Source organism: Bombus affinis, chromosome 1 (assembly GCF_024516045.1).
Source record: "Bombus affinis isolate iyBomAffi1 chromosome 1, iyBomAffi1.2, whole genome shotgun sequence".
Lineage (NCBI taxonomy): Eukaryota > Metazoa > Arthropoda > Insecta > Hymenoptera > Apidae > Bombus > Bombus affinis.
In genome coordinates this window covers 15,276,671-15,293,957 of record NC_066344.1, presented here as the reverse complement: position 1 = coordinate 15,293,957, position 17,287 = coordinate 15,276,671, and the positions used below count along the sequence as shown (strand labels likewise).

General features: G+C 51.0%; 1 protein-coding gene across 8 annotated transcripts in view; it reads left to right on the top strand.

Annotated features, from left to right (window-relative positions):
* Positions 1-17,287, top strand: part of LOC126922250 (protein bric-a-brac 1-like) — a 221,443-nt gene that overhangs the window by 131,532 nt on the left and 72,624 nt on the right. For 4 of the 8 annotated variants that reach the window (XM_050734717.1, XM_050734733.1, XM_050734742.1 and 1 more), the window contains one exon: positions 15,094-15,184. The exons of the other annotated variants lie outside the window; for them this stretch is intronic. In XM_050734717.1, coding sequence (XP_050590674.1) covers positions 15,094-15,184 — 91 coding nt within the window. The remainder of the gene's footprint in view (positions 1-15,093; positions 15,185-17,287) is intronic. 8 annotated transcript variants of the gene reach the window in all.

Genomic DNA, 17,287 nt, shown 5'->3' with positions numbered 1-17,287 from the left:
AATACGGTCATTCGTATACTACACTGTCATCTGCACACCATTGACGGGGCTTGTAATATAATCAACAAATTTCAAAACATTGAAATCCGTCTCTCTTCCCCTTCGTATATTCCGATGCTGCAGTTTCACGTTCCTAGACTCGAGCACCGGTAGCTTAATAATTTAACGAATCTCAACATTTGCCAGTGCCGTCGATACGTTTTCATCGCAGCAACAACTCTGCCTTCTTTCCATATAAATTATTCGATGTTGCCGTCTCAGCGTGTGTTCCTGATCTCTGTGTATTTATTGATAACTCATTATCCTTTGATACGAATGTTACGCGTGCCTCTAACACAGCCACTGAGCCATTTGGATCGCCCAGGGCCTGCTTGTTTCACGTTTAAAAATGCTAATACGTTACACCTCGCCTGTATAGTTTCGTCTGGAAATAAGTCGTCCCATTACGAATGTAGCAACACGCTCGGCACCGGTCAGTTGCCTATTACGAGTCGACTGTGCTATTCGGCTTCACTTTGTCCTCGAACGGGACAAGAAGAAACACGCAGGCTGGAGATAGCGGCAAATCATAAAAATGATCAACCGAGAAACACATAACACATTAGGATCGCTGATATTAAACTGAGAAAGCATTATACATATTTTATTCGCCTGCTGCTAAACGACGTCACTGTTGGTTCGAACAGAAAAATTTACGGTTCTTCGCTTTCCTACAACTTTTTACGCCTTCTCGGAACTCTCACTGTGTCGGCGACTTCGAATAAAGAACAGAGTATAACGCGTTGCTTGTTTCGTTTAACGAGTTGCTTATTTTCTAGAGAAAATCATTTCTCGCTGGTTCTCCCACGTCTGGAATATGTCTTTACTTTCAAAAATTCCATGCAACTTCTTGCGTTTCCTATCATTTCAGATTGATACACTCGTGCAATGGAATAATCACGACTACAATAGCATAATGTCTAGATTCAATCTACACTCCCTATATATCAGTCTATACAATAGACGTACTGTTGAGATCATCTTTCTTTACAAGATCGTTAATAATAGGATCGACTGACCTGCTCTTCTTATCCGAGGGAAATTACATGTACCGGGTCAGACTGTCGGATATTCGAATTTATTTTATCAGCTCTGGTACGCACGAAAATACGGTCATCGTACAGTACACTGTCATCTACACACCATCGACAGGGTTTGTAACACAGTCAACAGATTTCACAGTCGCTTTCATCTTCTCTCTGATCCCACCGATAAAATTAAACGTCCCATGTGTTTTTTATTAGCTTGTCCAAAAAGCGTCTTTCTTTCACAGACACGTCTTTTACAACAACGCACCTTTATACAAACATGAAACCTAATCTGTCGAACGTTGTGATCTTTATTTTGATAGAACAGAGTGAGTCATACGTAATTCGATAAAATAATATAAAACGAAAAATGTCGTTCGTCCATTATTTCCTTATAAAACGAAAGAAACTTTTCAGACGACCTGATAGTTGGCTCTGCTGTTCCCTCGACTTCTATTTAATTCGCGTGGCGCTCTTAACGCTTTACCGACCGCTAGCGGTTCAACAACATACGCACGTCCGATCGGCAGATCAGGCGTTGATTCTCCCTGGCGCCTTTTCGTTCATCGTGAACGATAAGTTTTTCAAATTGGTATAAAACTGTGGGAGCTTGCAAAGCAACGCAACTGAGCAAGGTACCCTAGTACTAAATAACAAATTGCTGCTCAAATAATGAGAAAGGTTGTCGACGACAAAAAGCCGATTAACAAGTTATCGGTCGGTAAAGTGTTAATCTTCTCAGCGGTTAGCTCAAGTCGCGTCCAGTGAATTCGTAGCGCCCTAGTAGGCTCACACGCACACATTAACGCAGCCAATTCGTAATGTATTCTCCCTTGTGGACACTATCTGTTAGTTGGACGAGCAGAAGATTCTACCCGCATCCTACCTTTAACATCGTCGAAAAAGTGCGCTGTCCGTTTATTATATCGAATGAATGAATAAAAGTGGAATTTTGAAATTGGTGCGCGTGGAAATAAAGCGGCTGAAATTGGTGCAAAGCGTCGGACAAGTATGTCGGTTGTACCGTGGAAGGTGCAATTGATATCGAACAGCTAGAATACCTGCGAGAGAAATAAAAGGAATCGCGCGGAGCTATAGAGGAAATCGATGGAAACGATTCCGACCGTTTCCACGATATATACAGGTTCTCGTCGATAAGGTTGCACGTAGCAACGAGCCACGATTCCACGCATTCGACGTATTCCACGCCACTCCACGCCTTTCCACTGTGTTCCACGACCGACGTTTAAACGGTTTCCCCGGATTTCGCGGTTTCTCGCGCCGATATCGCTTCCTTCTTCGAGTAGATGATCACGCGGCAGTGTTCGCAACGGTGACAAGAGGATGAAAAGAACAAAGAGGTTAGACCGAAAGCGCGACTCGTTCGAACGATCGGTGCACGATGATGGCGCGAAAAGAAAACGATAGGCGGGCCGCGAAGCAACTGTAGCGACACTCGGCAGCGAAACTAACCAACCATTTCTGTCCCATGTCTTACTACACAAAGACCATATCCTTCGCTGGACGACGGCAGCGCTGTGGTTAACGTAACTAGTTACAAACGTTCAAAACTCGGGTTCGAATCTCCGGCACTCGTAGTTCTATTTTTCCTACGATTTTTAAATGAGAAGAAAGAGATCGGTCCGGATGGTTGGAAGAAAATAATCATCCCCCCCCCCCCAATCCACATGAAGAGAAAAATCTTACACACTAGCACAGTAGTACCTATCACGACGACTTATACCACCTGACACCCGACGTACCAACTAGGTTCCGATTCCTCGGAGATGCTCCATAGTTTACGCGACGCCATTCTCGGAATCTTTCGGGCCAATGCCTCGTACGCGTTTAGCATCTACTCGATGCTTCCTCCTCTCGGATGCTAAGTACGCCCTCGGATATGAACGTGATTAATTACCAGCAAATAGGAGCCGACGTAGATTGATATATCGAACGTTCTTGCAGCTTTCCCGTCGATTTACGGTCGCATCTATGGGTTATGACAATGGGGACAGGCCGGTCGTGGGAAGGGATGCTGCATGCGGCGGTTGTCGTCGATGCTCGTCCACCCGTCGATAGGCCGAACGAAGAAACGAGACGAATAGATTGCTGGATAGATACGCGCATGGTTCGTTAAAAGAGGAGCGAGAAGAATCAAGAGACGAAGCAAACGGGGGGATAGTCAGTGAGGACGTCGTGGAAAAAAATGCTTTGTGACGAGGCAAAAGGGGGGGGGGGAATAAACGCGCGGAAACGATATCGCGTTTCTTTCGCCAATTTTATCCTACTTGCCACGCGTTCTCTAAAAATAGCACTACGAGAAACGAAGAACCATCGGCATAGAAAAATACCACGTCTTCCTCTAATAGTCGGATATTCTTCGAATTTTCCTCGATGATTGAGAGCAAAGACAGGAAGGAAAGCTTCGACCGCGTCGCCGTTGCAAGAGTCGCAATGGTACAAGGGACAAGGAGAATTTCTCATTTCGCGTGTATGGGTGATCAGGTTGGGCCGAGTCTGGAGCAGCGAGTCTTGAAATTGCCGTACGGCGTAGTAGGAATAATAATTAGTGAATTAATTAACGTACACATAATTATCAAGGAAAACGCGGTAACGAAAGGCGTAGAGCGAGGTTGGAAGTGCCAGCTGTCGCCTCATCGCTAACGTTACCACTATCCACGCTTCGTTCGGTTTCGCCTTCGATTAGGAATTATTCAGAAAATTAATTGTGCGTGAAGTCTGCCAACGCGACCCTCTTCTCTCTTTCTCTCCGTCTCTGTTTCCTGTTTCCCGTTGCTCGGCGGCCTCTCCTTCTCTTCCTTTCCCTCTTGCTTTCCCCGTGGTTGTTGCTCTGACTCTCTGCCACAGCTTCTGCCTCTCCTCGATTTCTCAGTCCGTTCTACTCTCTTTTCCTGGTCCTCGTTCCCCCGATACACCAGAGTAGCTCTCTCCGACCGTTTCTCTCTCTCTCTCTCTCTCTCTGTCTCGGTTTCTCGATTCGAGTCGAGTCGAGTCGAGTCGAGTCGGGTCGCGAAGCGAGGCGAGGCGAGGCGAGTCGAGGCGAGTCACCCTACCGCGTACCACTTCCGCGGTCTTCCATTCTCCGCAACCACCCACACGCGCTGCCCCTCTCCTCTGTCGGGGTCGGAGCGCACCCGTCAGAAGTGGCACTCTTTTTTGCAATATCGTGCATCTCGAGCCTGTGCGTCTCGAGTCTGGGAAAATATGACGCATCGAATATAAAAAAATATACAACGCTCGCTCCATTATTATACCCCTGAAGCAGTCTCCCTGCGGTTTACCTAATTCTTTCCCTTTCCCCTTTGTCCCGTCTCTCTCGTTCCTCTCCTTTGCTCTCCACCTTCGTCTCTACCCTTTTTACCTTCTCTCTTATTCCGCCGTGATTTTTATGACGACGCGGCTGCATCGCCGTTTCAATTCGATCGATCGATCGAAGAGGGCAGAACACGGTAAACTAAGAAGAACAGTCGTGTCGCTTTTCGTTCGCCGGTTTCGGTCGCGTTCCTTGTGTCCCAGTACAACGTTGTGTATCGGCAAAGTACGCCGAGTGCGAGGTGGAGATCGCGTGGTTTTTCGACGGTATACCGTTGCGGACAACGAGAGGTGGCGGCGAGAGAGGATGGCGGGGGCAGAGGGCGATTGGAACGAGATCGACGAGTCTGTGCAGTACGAATTGCACCTGTATGCGGGCGAATCGGGGCCGCGCTCTACTAATAATTGCACTCATCTATTTATATTAATTATCGACGATTAGCAATACCAATTAATCGCATTATCGTACGCTGGCGCGCGGGCGCCTGGCTACAGCGAGGACACGCGTTTGCCAGCTCGGACGAGTGGACGATGCATCGTCGGATAGAGACGGCGTATTACATAGTCGTTGCTGGTCTATTGCCTCGTTGTCGGGATTGCCGGTGTTGCCGTTGTCGGTGGCGTTGCCGCCGTCGTCGTTACTGTTCTCGTTCCTGTTGCCGTTACTGGAAAGAGGGTGGCAGCCGCGGAGGGCAACCCTCCTCTGTATTAGGGGTGGGATCGTGGTACCGCGGCACCAGCGACGAGTCGCTCCGCCTCGTGAGTAATTTACTGTTATTGGTCGAATTATGCCACGGTCGAATGCATATTTATGCGGTTAATTATAATTTATGATAAAGCACCGTCGCGAACGACGATCGGCAGCAGTTTAACATGGAACGACGTGCTCTCCCTGACGAAGCGATCCTTTGCTAGAAATCCACCGAAATACCAAACCAACCACCGGCTCTTTACATACGCGCGTTTAACCGTTTTCTCTTTCTTCCGCTTGCCATCTTCTTTCGTTTCTTTCATTTCTCGTTACGTTTACGAGATTCGGCCCGATCAAAGGAACCGCAACTTCGCTTAGAATTGTTTTCTCGTAGATTGGCAACGACGATCGTCTCGATCTGAGGACAGAGTTCTTGGCACGCGCTGTCTCCGATTGCCACGCGAGACAGCGGAGTCGTTGAAATTATGACGACGCGCGTTTCCGCGGAGGGTGCAACGACGGACGAGGGGAAGCGTGCCGCGACCTAGGTAAACGTAGTAACGCGAAAATATACGATAAATCCATACGCGTATCCGCGGTGTCGCGTGCTCGAGGCGGAGAAGAGTGGGAATGCACGATGAGGTAGAGCAGCCGCTAACGGTAGGAGGGTCCGGGGCCTACAAAAAGCAACAACTCGGGTTGCCGCATAATGGGGTTTTCATATTTTCGCCGGTGAATGGCATCGCACATCGCTGAGTCGCGTAAATAGGAAGGCGCGTTGCAAGGTTTCGCGCAGAATGCAGTTGCAACTGCAACAGCAATCGCGAATACAACGGCGGCATCGACAACGAGCACGTCAACAGCGACGCGGTGTACGATACGCAGCGGATGGAGCGTCGTCGGGGCTGCGACGACGAGCACAGCGAAGGGATGACGGCGTCGTCGTAGGTCGTAGGCGATGCGCGCGATTTCTACATCGAATTCACTACGCAAGCCGGAATTAATAACTCGCGCGAGTAACCGTGCGCCGGTTCCGCATCGCGTTAACCCACGGATCCTCTTCAACCTGCTTTCACGGTTTACTCTATTTTAATCGACTACGTTTCCGCGAGATTCGCCACGGGAGACGCTTTTGTCGCGTCTCGCGAAATCCTCGCCTTTCACGCTCGTTCTTATATTATCGACCGCAATTATACGGACGAGCAAATCATCGCGCCCGAGCAAATTAACGCTCGCACAACCAAATAAAGAATCATCGCGAGGCTGCGTTACGATCACGCGTCTGTCGTCGACCAGCCAAACGTTCGAGTGCGATTGGCGCAGCGAGAAGCTTGCAGAGACGCGCAACGCTGCGAGTAAAATTCGAGTTCAGGTTGTCGTGTTGTTAAAAGAGGGATTTTCCTGCTGTCGCGTAAAAGTCTGAGCAAACGAAGAAAAAGTTGCGCGGTAGGCGGTATCTTGGTGGAATTGTGAGCCGCTGTCGTTTATTTATCGCGAAGGTGTCCCGTGTTTCGGACGCGGGCGCGAGTGGATCCTTAATCCGGTTTGCCGCGCAGGTTTCGAGGTACGCGAATTTGTCGGTGAAACAAGAGGGTTGCTCCGGGAAGTTGGTAAGGCGGGTTCGTAAGCTATGTATCTTATGACCGCTCCTTAATATCGGTGGAAAGAGGAGGCGGCGGCGGCGGCGGCGAATGCAAGCGGTAAATCGCGCGTCCTACGACGCTATTTACGCGAGAGAAGCTTTCTCGCCCTCGGCCTCGGCCTCGGCCTCCTCTCCTCGTTCTCGCAACACCGTCGGCTCTCCTACCGCCGCCACTCTTAGTCCTATCCGCCCCTGCCTGCCGAGCTTAACTCTCCGTATCGGTAAGCGCGATCTAATGCGATTTGCATTTATATTAAAATATTAATATAACGTCGTGCGACGATGGCGATAGCTATGGCGACGGCGACACCGACCACGATGATGACAGAGGAGGAGTTGGCGACCCGTGCAACCGCCCAACGGATCGCGTTTAAAGGGAAAGTGCGATCGCGAGCTCGAAAATGTCTCGATCGTAACAAGTTCGCCCATCGACGAGATCCAAGCGAAACGTGTCGGCCAGAAAAGGAAGGAACGTGGCCGCCTAGCGTTTCCAGCGTTCCGACGTAGGACGGAAGCCGTGTGAAAAAGAGCGTACGCGCGGTCGTATATCGTGCCACGCGGACATTAATTCCGAAAGGAAGGTAAGCCACGCGGCGTACGTACGTAGCCCCGGCACGAGTACCTTCCAGCTAATGTCACTTTGATTCTAGGTTAGGGCAACGTGCGCGCGGCGCTGCAAGGGCTTCGGCATGCTCGACCGTTCGTAGTAGTAGCCCGTAGTCAGCTTCTCGAGCTTGCTCGAGGCTCCCATACATATTCATAAATAAGATACTCGGTTTTTGCCCTCTTCGTCCTCCTCCTTCCCCTGCCCTACCCCTCGCCTTCCATTCCACCTTTCTTCTACTTAGTTTCGCGCTCTTTTCTCGTTCGCACCGTCTTTTCCTCCTCGCGGGCTCTTTCTTCTCTGTCTTACTGGCTCGGCTCAGCCTGGCCCAGCCCGGGCCGCGACTCCCTGCGCTTCCTCGCCGCACTCGCCACTCATCCACCCTCGATAGTCGCCGTTTTTCTCCTTTTTCCCGTCCATCCGCGGACGATGGCTTGGCCACGAGTAGAGGAAAAAGAGCAACTCCGGTTGCCCGGAGGAAGGACGAAGGGGAAGGAGAGGAATCGTATTTGCATGGAATCTCTGTTCTGGTCCCCTTCGCCGCGTGCCAAAGGTTTACGGAATTAAGACGCCGTTGACGAACGCGCGCTCGCCTTCCGCCGGCCGTCCATTCCACTCGCTTACCGTTCGGCCGCAGGCGCGTCTTTTTCTCCTGCTTTTTTTCACCAGCCACGGAAGCCGCGTTTCTCTTTACAACCGATGATTTATCAACGCGAGACGAGCCTTCCAGCCAGGGAAACGTTACTCCACGTGGTATTCGCTGAACGATTTTTGAAGCCGATAACGCCACCGTTTCCTCTCCAGTATCCTGCAACAACGACTATCGAAAGTCACGTAGTTGCACGGTCCAATGATCCAACGTTCGAACGATCAGCACTGCGATTAGTTGGAAACGCTTTTCTACTTCCCACGTGCGGTCGACCTTCACGGTTTCTTCCACTTGTTCTCTCGCATCGATTAGCAGTGGCCTATTAATCTTGCTAATTATTAAACAAATTAACATTTCTAATTATCATTTATGCTTCCATTCTCTCGTGCTCCACGTTTATTGTTCGCGGTCGTTGCAGCCTACTACCTCGAAATGTAATTATTATCGTTTTACGTATTGAGATTAAGGACGCGGCCCTTCGAATTGAAACCTAATCTTTCGAACTATCGGCTTGGCAACTAAGTGATTGCTGATTTTTCCAGTACCACCTATTGATAAAATCAGCAATAACTTAGTTGCCAAGTCGATAGTTCCGGCAACGTACTCGACCAGGGCAACGCGAGAGAATCGAACGACAAACGCGTGACCAGCGCCGGTTTTGCCGTTTCCTCGAATCTTCTGAATACTAAACAAGATACTTTCGATTAAAGGGGGGCGCGACGTGTGCAAAGCGGGGAAGATGGTGTCGCGTCGCGCCAAAGTAACCCGAAGGGGAATGATAACGAAACGGGTGTCGCGGTATGGCGCATTAATGCGTCGCGTTGGTCCCCTAGGCCTATGGGGTAGGTCGTGCAAGAGATAAATTTCCAAAGACTCTTCTCATCCATTTGAATGGGACGATCGCGGCAGCGATCATATAGAGTTTGCTCGCTTTGTCATGCTAACGACCGGTGTTACTCGGAAATATGCAATGACTCCGCATATTTTCCACTTAATTGCATTCTCGTATTCGCCATTGTGCGAAGAAGGAGCGCGGTGATTCTGGAAGGCGACGTCACCGTTCGGCGAACGCGTCGTTAGAGCGCCGCGAGGCTGTTTGCTCGTATCAGCTGCAACGGGATCACGTCCAGACATCCGCGCGTGTTATTTATTCCAGGACGACTCTGTGCGACCTCGTGGCGCGTAATCGCGCAATTGGAAATGCAACGGTGGCACGCTTCGTTTCGTTCAGCCTAACGACGTCGAGCACGCTTTTCATTTTTCCTCGCCGCGAATTCCTCGTTTACCTGCACTCGCAAATATTCCGCTTGCTCGTTAAACAGCGAGTTAATTATTCTATCGGTTTCCACTGTTGTGTGTCGCAGCCGAAGCTCGAACCACGTTTCGAACGAAAGACTCGTTTAAGTCGCGAAAGCTGCGAACAACCTGCTTGTTCTTCGCATCAAACGCGGGTAATATGGTTTGGCGATGAGACAGGGTCCGACCAGCCGGCAAATAAAGCGCAAAGCTACCGAGAAGTAAAAGTGTTTGGAAGGCGGGTCGCGTCAAGTATGAATCTTGAAAGGATACGAGTTTCATTTCCCGATTGCTCGGCGAAAGGTGGCATTATTTCCGGGCGACGCGGAAACCGAATTTTAATTCCCAGCTACTGAGCACAGCGGAGACGAGGACGAGAAGCAGAAGAAGGAGAACGATGGTAACGCATTCGTTCCGTTCGCGTTCTCCAATGATTTCGCGCGCTTCCGCCGGCTCTCACTCGCTCTTCTCGCCTCTCGTCGCCACTCTCGTCGCAACGACGCCATCGCTCTTCTTCGCACCCTCCTACCGCGCCACTAATTGACGCAGGGTTGGAAAATCAAGATGGCCGACCTATTACGCTTTCAATCTCGTGTTCCCCTGTGTACCTTCCAGGCAACATCCTCCCTAAAAATAAATATCTTTGGCCCGCTCGAACGCTTCGTTTCGACTCTTCCGCCCCCGTCGAGTCTCGCCGAACGTCCCCTTAGCTAATGCGATCGAACGCCGTTCCTGCGCAACCTAAGGAGAAACTCGTTCGTTGTATACATTTCCTTGGCTGTATTTCGCGGCTGTGAGAATATCTTGGGCCGGTGGCGATCCGTCGCTTTTCCATTCGCTCGGATTGCGTGGTTAAGTTGGCGCGCGTTGCGCCGCGATTGCGAAACCAGCGCCTAGCAAAGTGGAAAAACAGAGCGTCGTTATTTCAGCGCGAACCAATCGACCAAACACGCGCCAGCGTCTCGACCAAAAGGGCCATTACAAAGTCATGGAGCGGCATTGAAAATTCCATTTTACAAAATTTGTTAGGGGGTGGCGTAAAAAATAAAATCACCGATCCGAGGTCCGAGGTTAAAAGAGCTCTCGCGTTCTTCTCTCCTCTTTCTTCTTTTCTTTCTCTTCTTTCGCTTTGTTTTATCGCTGCCCGTGTACGTCACGTTTTTTCCTACGCACACGCGAACCTATGTTTTCGTGTTTATCTTCGGAACGGACCGCGCAAGGAAAACGGAAAATAGAGAGAAACCAGCTGTTTTATTTTCCGAACCGCGATCAAGAATGCTCGTTACCTTTAGGAAGCACGCTTGCTCGCCGATTGATAAACTCTAGGAGAGTACGCGATGCGATCGAGGGATTGGGTTTATTAGGCGAGCCAGGGGTGGTAAAGGAACGTGTCGGGACGAAGCGGCAGGGATTTGACAATTTCTCGCCAATGACGAGCGGAGACGAGAAATTGCCGCGGAATCCGTTCTCGCTCCCTCCGGCAGTCACTTATTTCCTATTTACCACCCTTCGTCTCTGCTTCCATGTTGGCCCCACGACGCCGAACCACCCCTTCCTCTTACGCGTAGATCACCCCTCGATATCTTAACTTTTGTCGTGTTTTAACCAAAATGGCGGGCTGTAAGATGGCTGCCGCGATTTCTTCGCTATCCTCGTGGACGAAAGAAACGATGTTCGATTGCTCGATGGGTCTGTAAACAGCGATCGACGTATCGTTGTTTGTCGCAACGAGATGGTAAGCCGGGCAAACGGATAATTTACGGGAAACAGAGAAGCAAACGCGAACGACGCGTTACCCTCTGACCTTTTTATCCTCATTTCGAAGAACTCTGGTCGAATTATTACCGACAGTTTCTATTTTCTTTCGCACCTCTGATTTCTCTTTCCTCTCGCCCATCCGGTTCTTCGTTGCGGCGAAGCGGCCCTCATTGTGGCCGCTAACCTTTTTATCGTTTAACCGGTCGGCGTCCAGCCTCACCCCTCAAGCCGTTCTCCTCGTTCGCGCTTTTACCTTTTTCCTCGTTTTCACGCTCACCCTCCGAAGCTTCGCTAATATTATATTATCTCGTTTCTTCGTCGACCTTTATAATTTTTCAGTCGTTCGACTTATTCCATCTCCTGCCGCCCCGTCCACCCCCGGCTGCATCTTATTCGTTCTTGGCTCGCGCTAGCCTTCCCTTGTCCTTTCTTTTTTCTTCGAGAGTGTCGTCGCTGCTCCATCTCCTCGGCGACGTCGGTACGTCGAAGCCAGCCGGCAGTTTTCTCAATCAGGCCGTTACCGCGAAGTAATTCGCGGCGCTAACCTCGTTAAACGCTGGTGGTCGGGCGCGCAACTTGCCAACCTCCGTACAACGGCGATTCCTCGCTTAAACCACTTACGCTTTAGACGGCCAATGTTTTCCTTCCACGGAATCTTTGCTTTCCGACCGATTACGCGGCTAACGCTTTCGCCGCGTTGTTCCCAGTCGCAACCACCGTCGCCGACGGAACTTGAAACAGTTTTAAGCTGCCTGTCTCGTCGTCCTTGAAATCAACCACCTGGTAGATCCCGCTGCAAGCAACGGAGAGAAGCGTGGTTAGCCAGTTTTCGTACGTCACTCGAGCGCGTTTAGCGAGTCGCGCGAAATCGATACGCGCCACGGCGTCCGATTTCTTACGTCTTGCACGGTGTTTTGCGTGATCTCGTGCAGGAAAGGCAGTGGCAAAGTAATTCAAGAACAACGACAATTTCGATTTTATAGCGGCGATTAGGTAGGTCGCTGGAGGGGGAAAAAACAGTCGGTGCAATGAAACCGACTGGTGTCGCAGAAATTGCATCGCGTTTCAGTTAATGTTATACATATATTAGTGGGATCGGCCGTCGAAACCGAATAATTGCGGCTTGATCGGTGAGCGGATAGAGGGTGGGTGGAGACAGGAAAGGGAAATCGTCGAAACGAACGAGGACGCGGCAATTGTCAACGAAGCAACTGCTTGTCGACCAACGACTACGGAGATAATGGAAGTTAGGCGAGCGTTGCGTATCGCGAGTCGACGAACGACGCATTACGAAATTACGATGGAAAGGACGTTGGACGAACGAGCGATGGGAATATGCGCGACAAGGGATAGGTAGAGGGTGTAGGGTGGTAAAACGAAACGGTGACAGGGGCAGAGCAGAGAGGAGAAGAAACAAGCGAGGCGGAGGGAGTACGCGAGCTTCCGATTTGTCCCCGGCTTTCCAATATTCTTCTCGGTCGGCGATTGGAGATCGAATTGTCCGTTAATTGAAATGATTAATTGTCTCACCTCTGGCGGCCCTGGTCGAACGGTTCGCGTTCCGTGATTGCTTATTTACAAATAGGAAATTCGAAAATGTGCAGAATCGCGCGCGGTCCTGCAGCCTGAGCGGAAAGAGGAGACCTGGAGCGAGAAAGAGAGGCACGCGATGGGCGACGACTGGTTTCTCGCGTGGCGTGTGCCGAACCAGAGAGAGAGTAGGCGAAACGGCAAGGGTTAGAGGCGTGAACTGGCTGCGAAACAGAGACAGGTTGATCGCACTCGTACGCGAGACACGGCCGACCTACGTGGTGGTAGTATCCGTGGAAAGGGGGTGGTGTAACTCGGATACTCGCTCGCTCACCGAGTTTCCAGCGGCAGAGGGGGCTGGTAGGGGGCACGAGATGGAGGCCATACGAGGGCCGCAATATCGTAGGATATTACGAATTTGCTATTTTCCGCGGCGGCCGAATTGAAACTGGGATTGTTAATTACTCGGTGATTATCGCAGGCAGAATCGAAGTCGCGCCGAAATTGCAGAAATCGAAATTACTTTCACGATCCTTCTTCGACTCTCTCTCTCTCTCTCCCTCTTTACATTCATACACGTACACAGCTCATCGCCCCTTCTCATCGCCCCGTGTCTGTCCCGTTGACCGGTCGCGTTTCTTCCTCGGCTACTCGTTTCGCTTGGGGGTTACAGAAGCCGAGGTCGTTTGCTCCAACGCAACGTTGTGTAATACGCGGCACGCGCGTCGTCCTTGCCGAGTAGTTGCACCGGTGCGTTGCAGGGGAATGGCCGAAGAGAGAAAAGAGTGTCGGACCGACGATACGGAGGAGCAAGTGGAGCGGGTCGTCTCGGTCAACGGCAGCGGGCAAATTGAAATTCGTAGATGCGGTGCAGCACGGCCGGCCAATTGGAATGCAGAATCATACCGGAAATGCCGAGTAATGCACCAATCAGAATCTGGGAATAGTTAGAGGCCCGGATGATTAGGAATGCGCGCAATAACCTCTGATTAATGTGATCAGTGTATGATATATGCCGTGTAGCGTGGCACGACGGCGTCGGTGGCGTCGGCGGCGTCGGCGGCTCGTTGCTCTATCCTTTGGCTCTGCTACCGCTTACATGAATACCCCTCATCCTCATTCTCTCCACTCTCTCTCTCTCTCTCTCTCTCTCTCTCTGGTTCGGCCCGCGCGCGTCTCTTCTCATCTTTCTCTACCGGTCGAATTCGTCGTTGTCCGCTCTGTCCTTCGTTCGATGCTGCGGCGTCTGTCCTCGTCGGACGTACGCGCGTACGATTATACGCGCCTTACGCGCGTCTACGTGTACGTTCACGCAAATTCCACACACACGTGCACTGCGTTTATATACCGAGAGAGCAGAGACGAGAGAGAGAAGCGTACACGTGTACTCGTACGTATTGCTATGTGCACGCGTATAATATATCTGCGTCCACGGGCGGTATAGTTTGTGCAAGAGCTTGCCATCGGCCGGTTGCAAACGAGAGAACGTGGGCCTGGTCGTGGGTTCGTAGTGGAACGTGCGGCGAGAGGCGAGTCGGGGCCAAGGGAAACGGTGCGCGTGTATGTGTTGCACTGGCGTGGGATGGGCGAGTATGCATTTACATAAATACATAACGCGGGTGCATACAATGTTAGTGCTATGCTGTCAATTCTACCCTTGCAGCGAGGCAATTCTGAGTTATGCCAGAACGCCATGCCCTATGACGGGCCTCCCTCCTAGTATGCGGCTGTACCCTTCGCGCGCGCTTACCCGTATGTTTGTGCCTACCGTGTACCGCACCCCGCTTCTTCTCTCGCCCCCTGGTCTCGCTTTCCACCCGGTTTCCTCCCTCCGCCTATATCACCGTTCCCCGGTTCCTCGTGCGCTGCCACCCCCTCAGCCAGCCGAGTTCCTTCCGTCTCTGCGTGATTGCAACATTCATCTTTAAAGTTTTCTCGTCGCGCTACCAAGTCGTCTTTCCAGTTTTTCCCATTTACTTCTCCCAACGAGAAAGCAAACTGCCGCTAATCGCGCGTGTCTGGCGGTTCCTTCGAAATTCCGACGAAGGAGCCGCGAGTCTTCGGAAAATTCCGCGGCAAATGAACGCCGCTGCCGTGGCGAGCATTCGATGGAAACGCGAGCCGAAAGCAACCGCCGAGATCACCGAGTCTTTGCTCGCAAGCCAACTGCGAGCCCATTAAAAGCCACAGCCACTTACGCTTCCGCTTACATAATAATAACGGTGAATAACGAGAAAGCGCGTTTGTCCCGATGCTTGTTTTTCCATAGCTGGTCGGTCGGATAGGGAAGGGTGGCGGAGCAGCGGGTGGGGGTGGCACCAGCGCGAAATTAAAACTACTAAATCTCTTTTGGCCAACGTTATAAAGCGATGTCGTCCCCCACCACCCGCTCTATATTTCTCGTTGGTGACGATAGCGAAGGTGGTCCGCGAAACTCCAAGCACGTACGAACCACCGTTTTCATAGCGCGCGTCGTGCTCTCGTCGACTCGTTCATTCAACGTTTTTCTCTTTTCTGTTTCAGGTGAGTACCTTTGGTTTGACAACAAGGAAAGCGGAACGCGTGTCGCCTGTTTCGAAGAACGTGACCGCGGCTTGCGTATTCCAGCGATTAGGTAGGTGATATCGTATGGCGTCAGCGGGACTCTAGATTCGTCCGCGGACCAGTTTAAACCGTAACGATGAATAACAAAGAGGCAGAGATTTGTCGGTCGGTCGATACCGAAACAACCGAGAAATTTCAAGCGGTTCAATATTTAATCCACGTTCTTTTCTGTATCTTACGGTTTTAAAGTATTCACGAGAAACGTTCGAATTCGCGGTAGAAAATCCTAAAATATGCTATACTTGCCACGCTATCGGTCAAAGGTCGCGAGCAACTTTCCGCGATATTAACCCGCTTTCCTTCGTCGCGTCCTCGTTTCCACCGGTTTCGCGCCTACCCCGAACCTTCCCAACCACGCGATCCAACCTACATCTTCCCTCTACCCTTTTCCTTCCACGGCAAACGAAGTATTGCGTTGGCAACTAAGTGGTTGCGGATTTTGTCATTACCACCTAACGGCAAAATCCGCAATCACTTAGTTGCCAAGCCAGTACAAAGCTTCTCGTGCTTTTAATTTCGAGCAACGTGCGTGGATCGCGCACGCGGTTTCCCGAGCGACGAGCAACGACCTGACGCTATTTCCACGACTGAACACAAACGCATCTCGTACACGTAAGTAGTTCGTAGCAGCGTATGAAGGCGGACACTGGTACCAACCTGCCAACGAAACAAATATAAAACACAAAATATATATTAATGCTTGGCAGTTTCTTCGCGAGCGTTGTGCCCGCCGAGATAGCGAGACCGAGGCAGAGTTTGCGGGAGAAAAATATCGTATGAATCATTTATCAGTCTGGCTGCGTCTGGCCGTACGTGTGCTACGCCTGTGGTCGGTGTGCGTGGCGTGGATGCCGGTGTGTTGGCCGTACACACTCGCGCGTTCTTCAGACGCGCGATCTACAGCCAAGAAATTGCTTTTTTACCTCGCTCTAACTGCATATTTATCTTCGCGCTTTCGCACTCGCGCGAAATTCGACCGGATCTTCTTCGCATCGATCGTACGTACCGTTTACCGAGCAATTCACCAACCGAGCGTTCGCCTTTTTCCCCTTCGAAACCCGAGACAAAGATCGACACGACACGCGTGCCGACGATTTTCCACGCGTTTCCCACGTCGAAGCACGGGTCGCGTTTTAATCAAAATCGGAAAACGACAGCTCGCAAGAAATCGACGGAGATTTCGCCGTTGTAGCTTTTACGCGTTCCACTTGTTCCGTTCGAGCGAGGCAACGAGCCCGAGGTTTACGGGTCGAGGTTTTCGTCGGCAATTTAAGAAGCGACGTTTATCGCGTGCCTGGACGAAATTCGCCATTGAACGCGAGCCATGCCAACCTTAAGCAAAGTGTCGCTTATTGTAATCGCCAAACAGCAGAAATTACTGCAACGTGCGATGATTCCGCTTCTCTTTCGTCGTTTCTTTTTACCTTGTCACTGTGACGACGAAGCGCCGTTTCTCTCGACTTTAACGAAATCGACTCGTTCTTTTCGCTTTGCTCCGCCAGCGAATGGGACGAAATCGGCGCGCGAAGTCCGCGAGAAGAATCTCTTGAATTGGCAACTAAGTGATTGCGGATATTGTCATCAACCCTCAATGACAAAACCCGCAATCACTTAGTTGCCAAGCCAATAGGTTTCGTAGAACGAGACGTCCGTTTGAAAAGAGGAAAGAAAAAGACTGGAGCACGGAGAGGGGAGAGAAGATTCGAATCGTCGATCGTAGGACTCGCGAGAGGGGAAAAAACGGAGGCTGGAGTTGCGATAGTAGAATAAAATCGTCGGTATATTTGCTCGTGTCAGAAGGAGAGCAGCACGGTGAATCCCGGATACGGAATCGAAGCATCCCGGCACCGGTAGCGACGCTTTATTGCGATTTTTATATTTCATTCCGTTGGGGTCCAGCCCGATCAAAAGCACTCTGCAGTATGCATGGGGATTCCGATCCACCTTTGGTACTTGGTCGTAGCGCGCACGGTTGTGCCGCGAGAGACCAGAGGCAAAAGCGAGCAAGAGGAGGATATTTGCCGAGAGAGAAACGCCGACAAAACTACTGACAAAGATCGACTGTCTACGCGGTCCGCTGTTGAGAGCAGGTGGCGGCGGGGGGAGGAGGCGG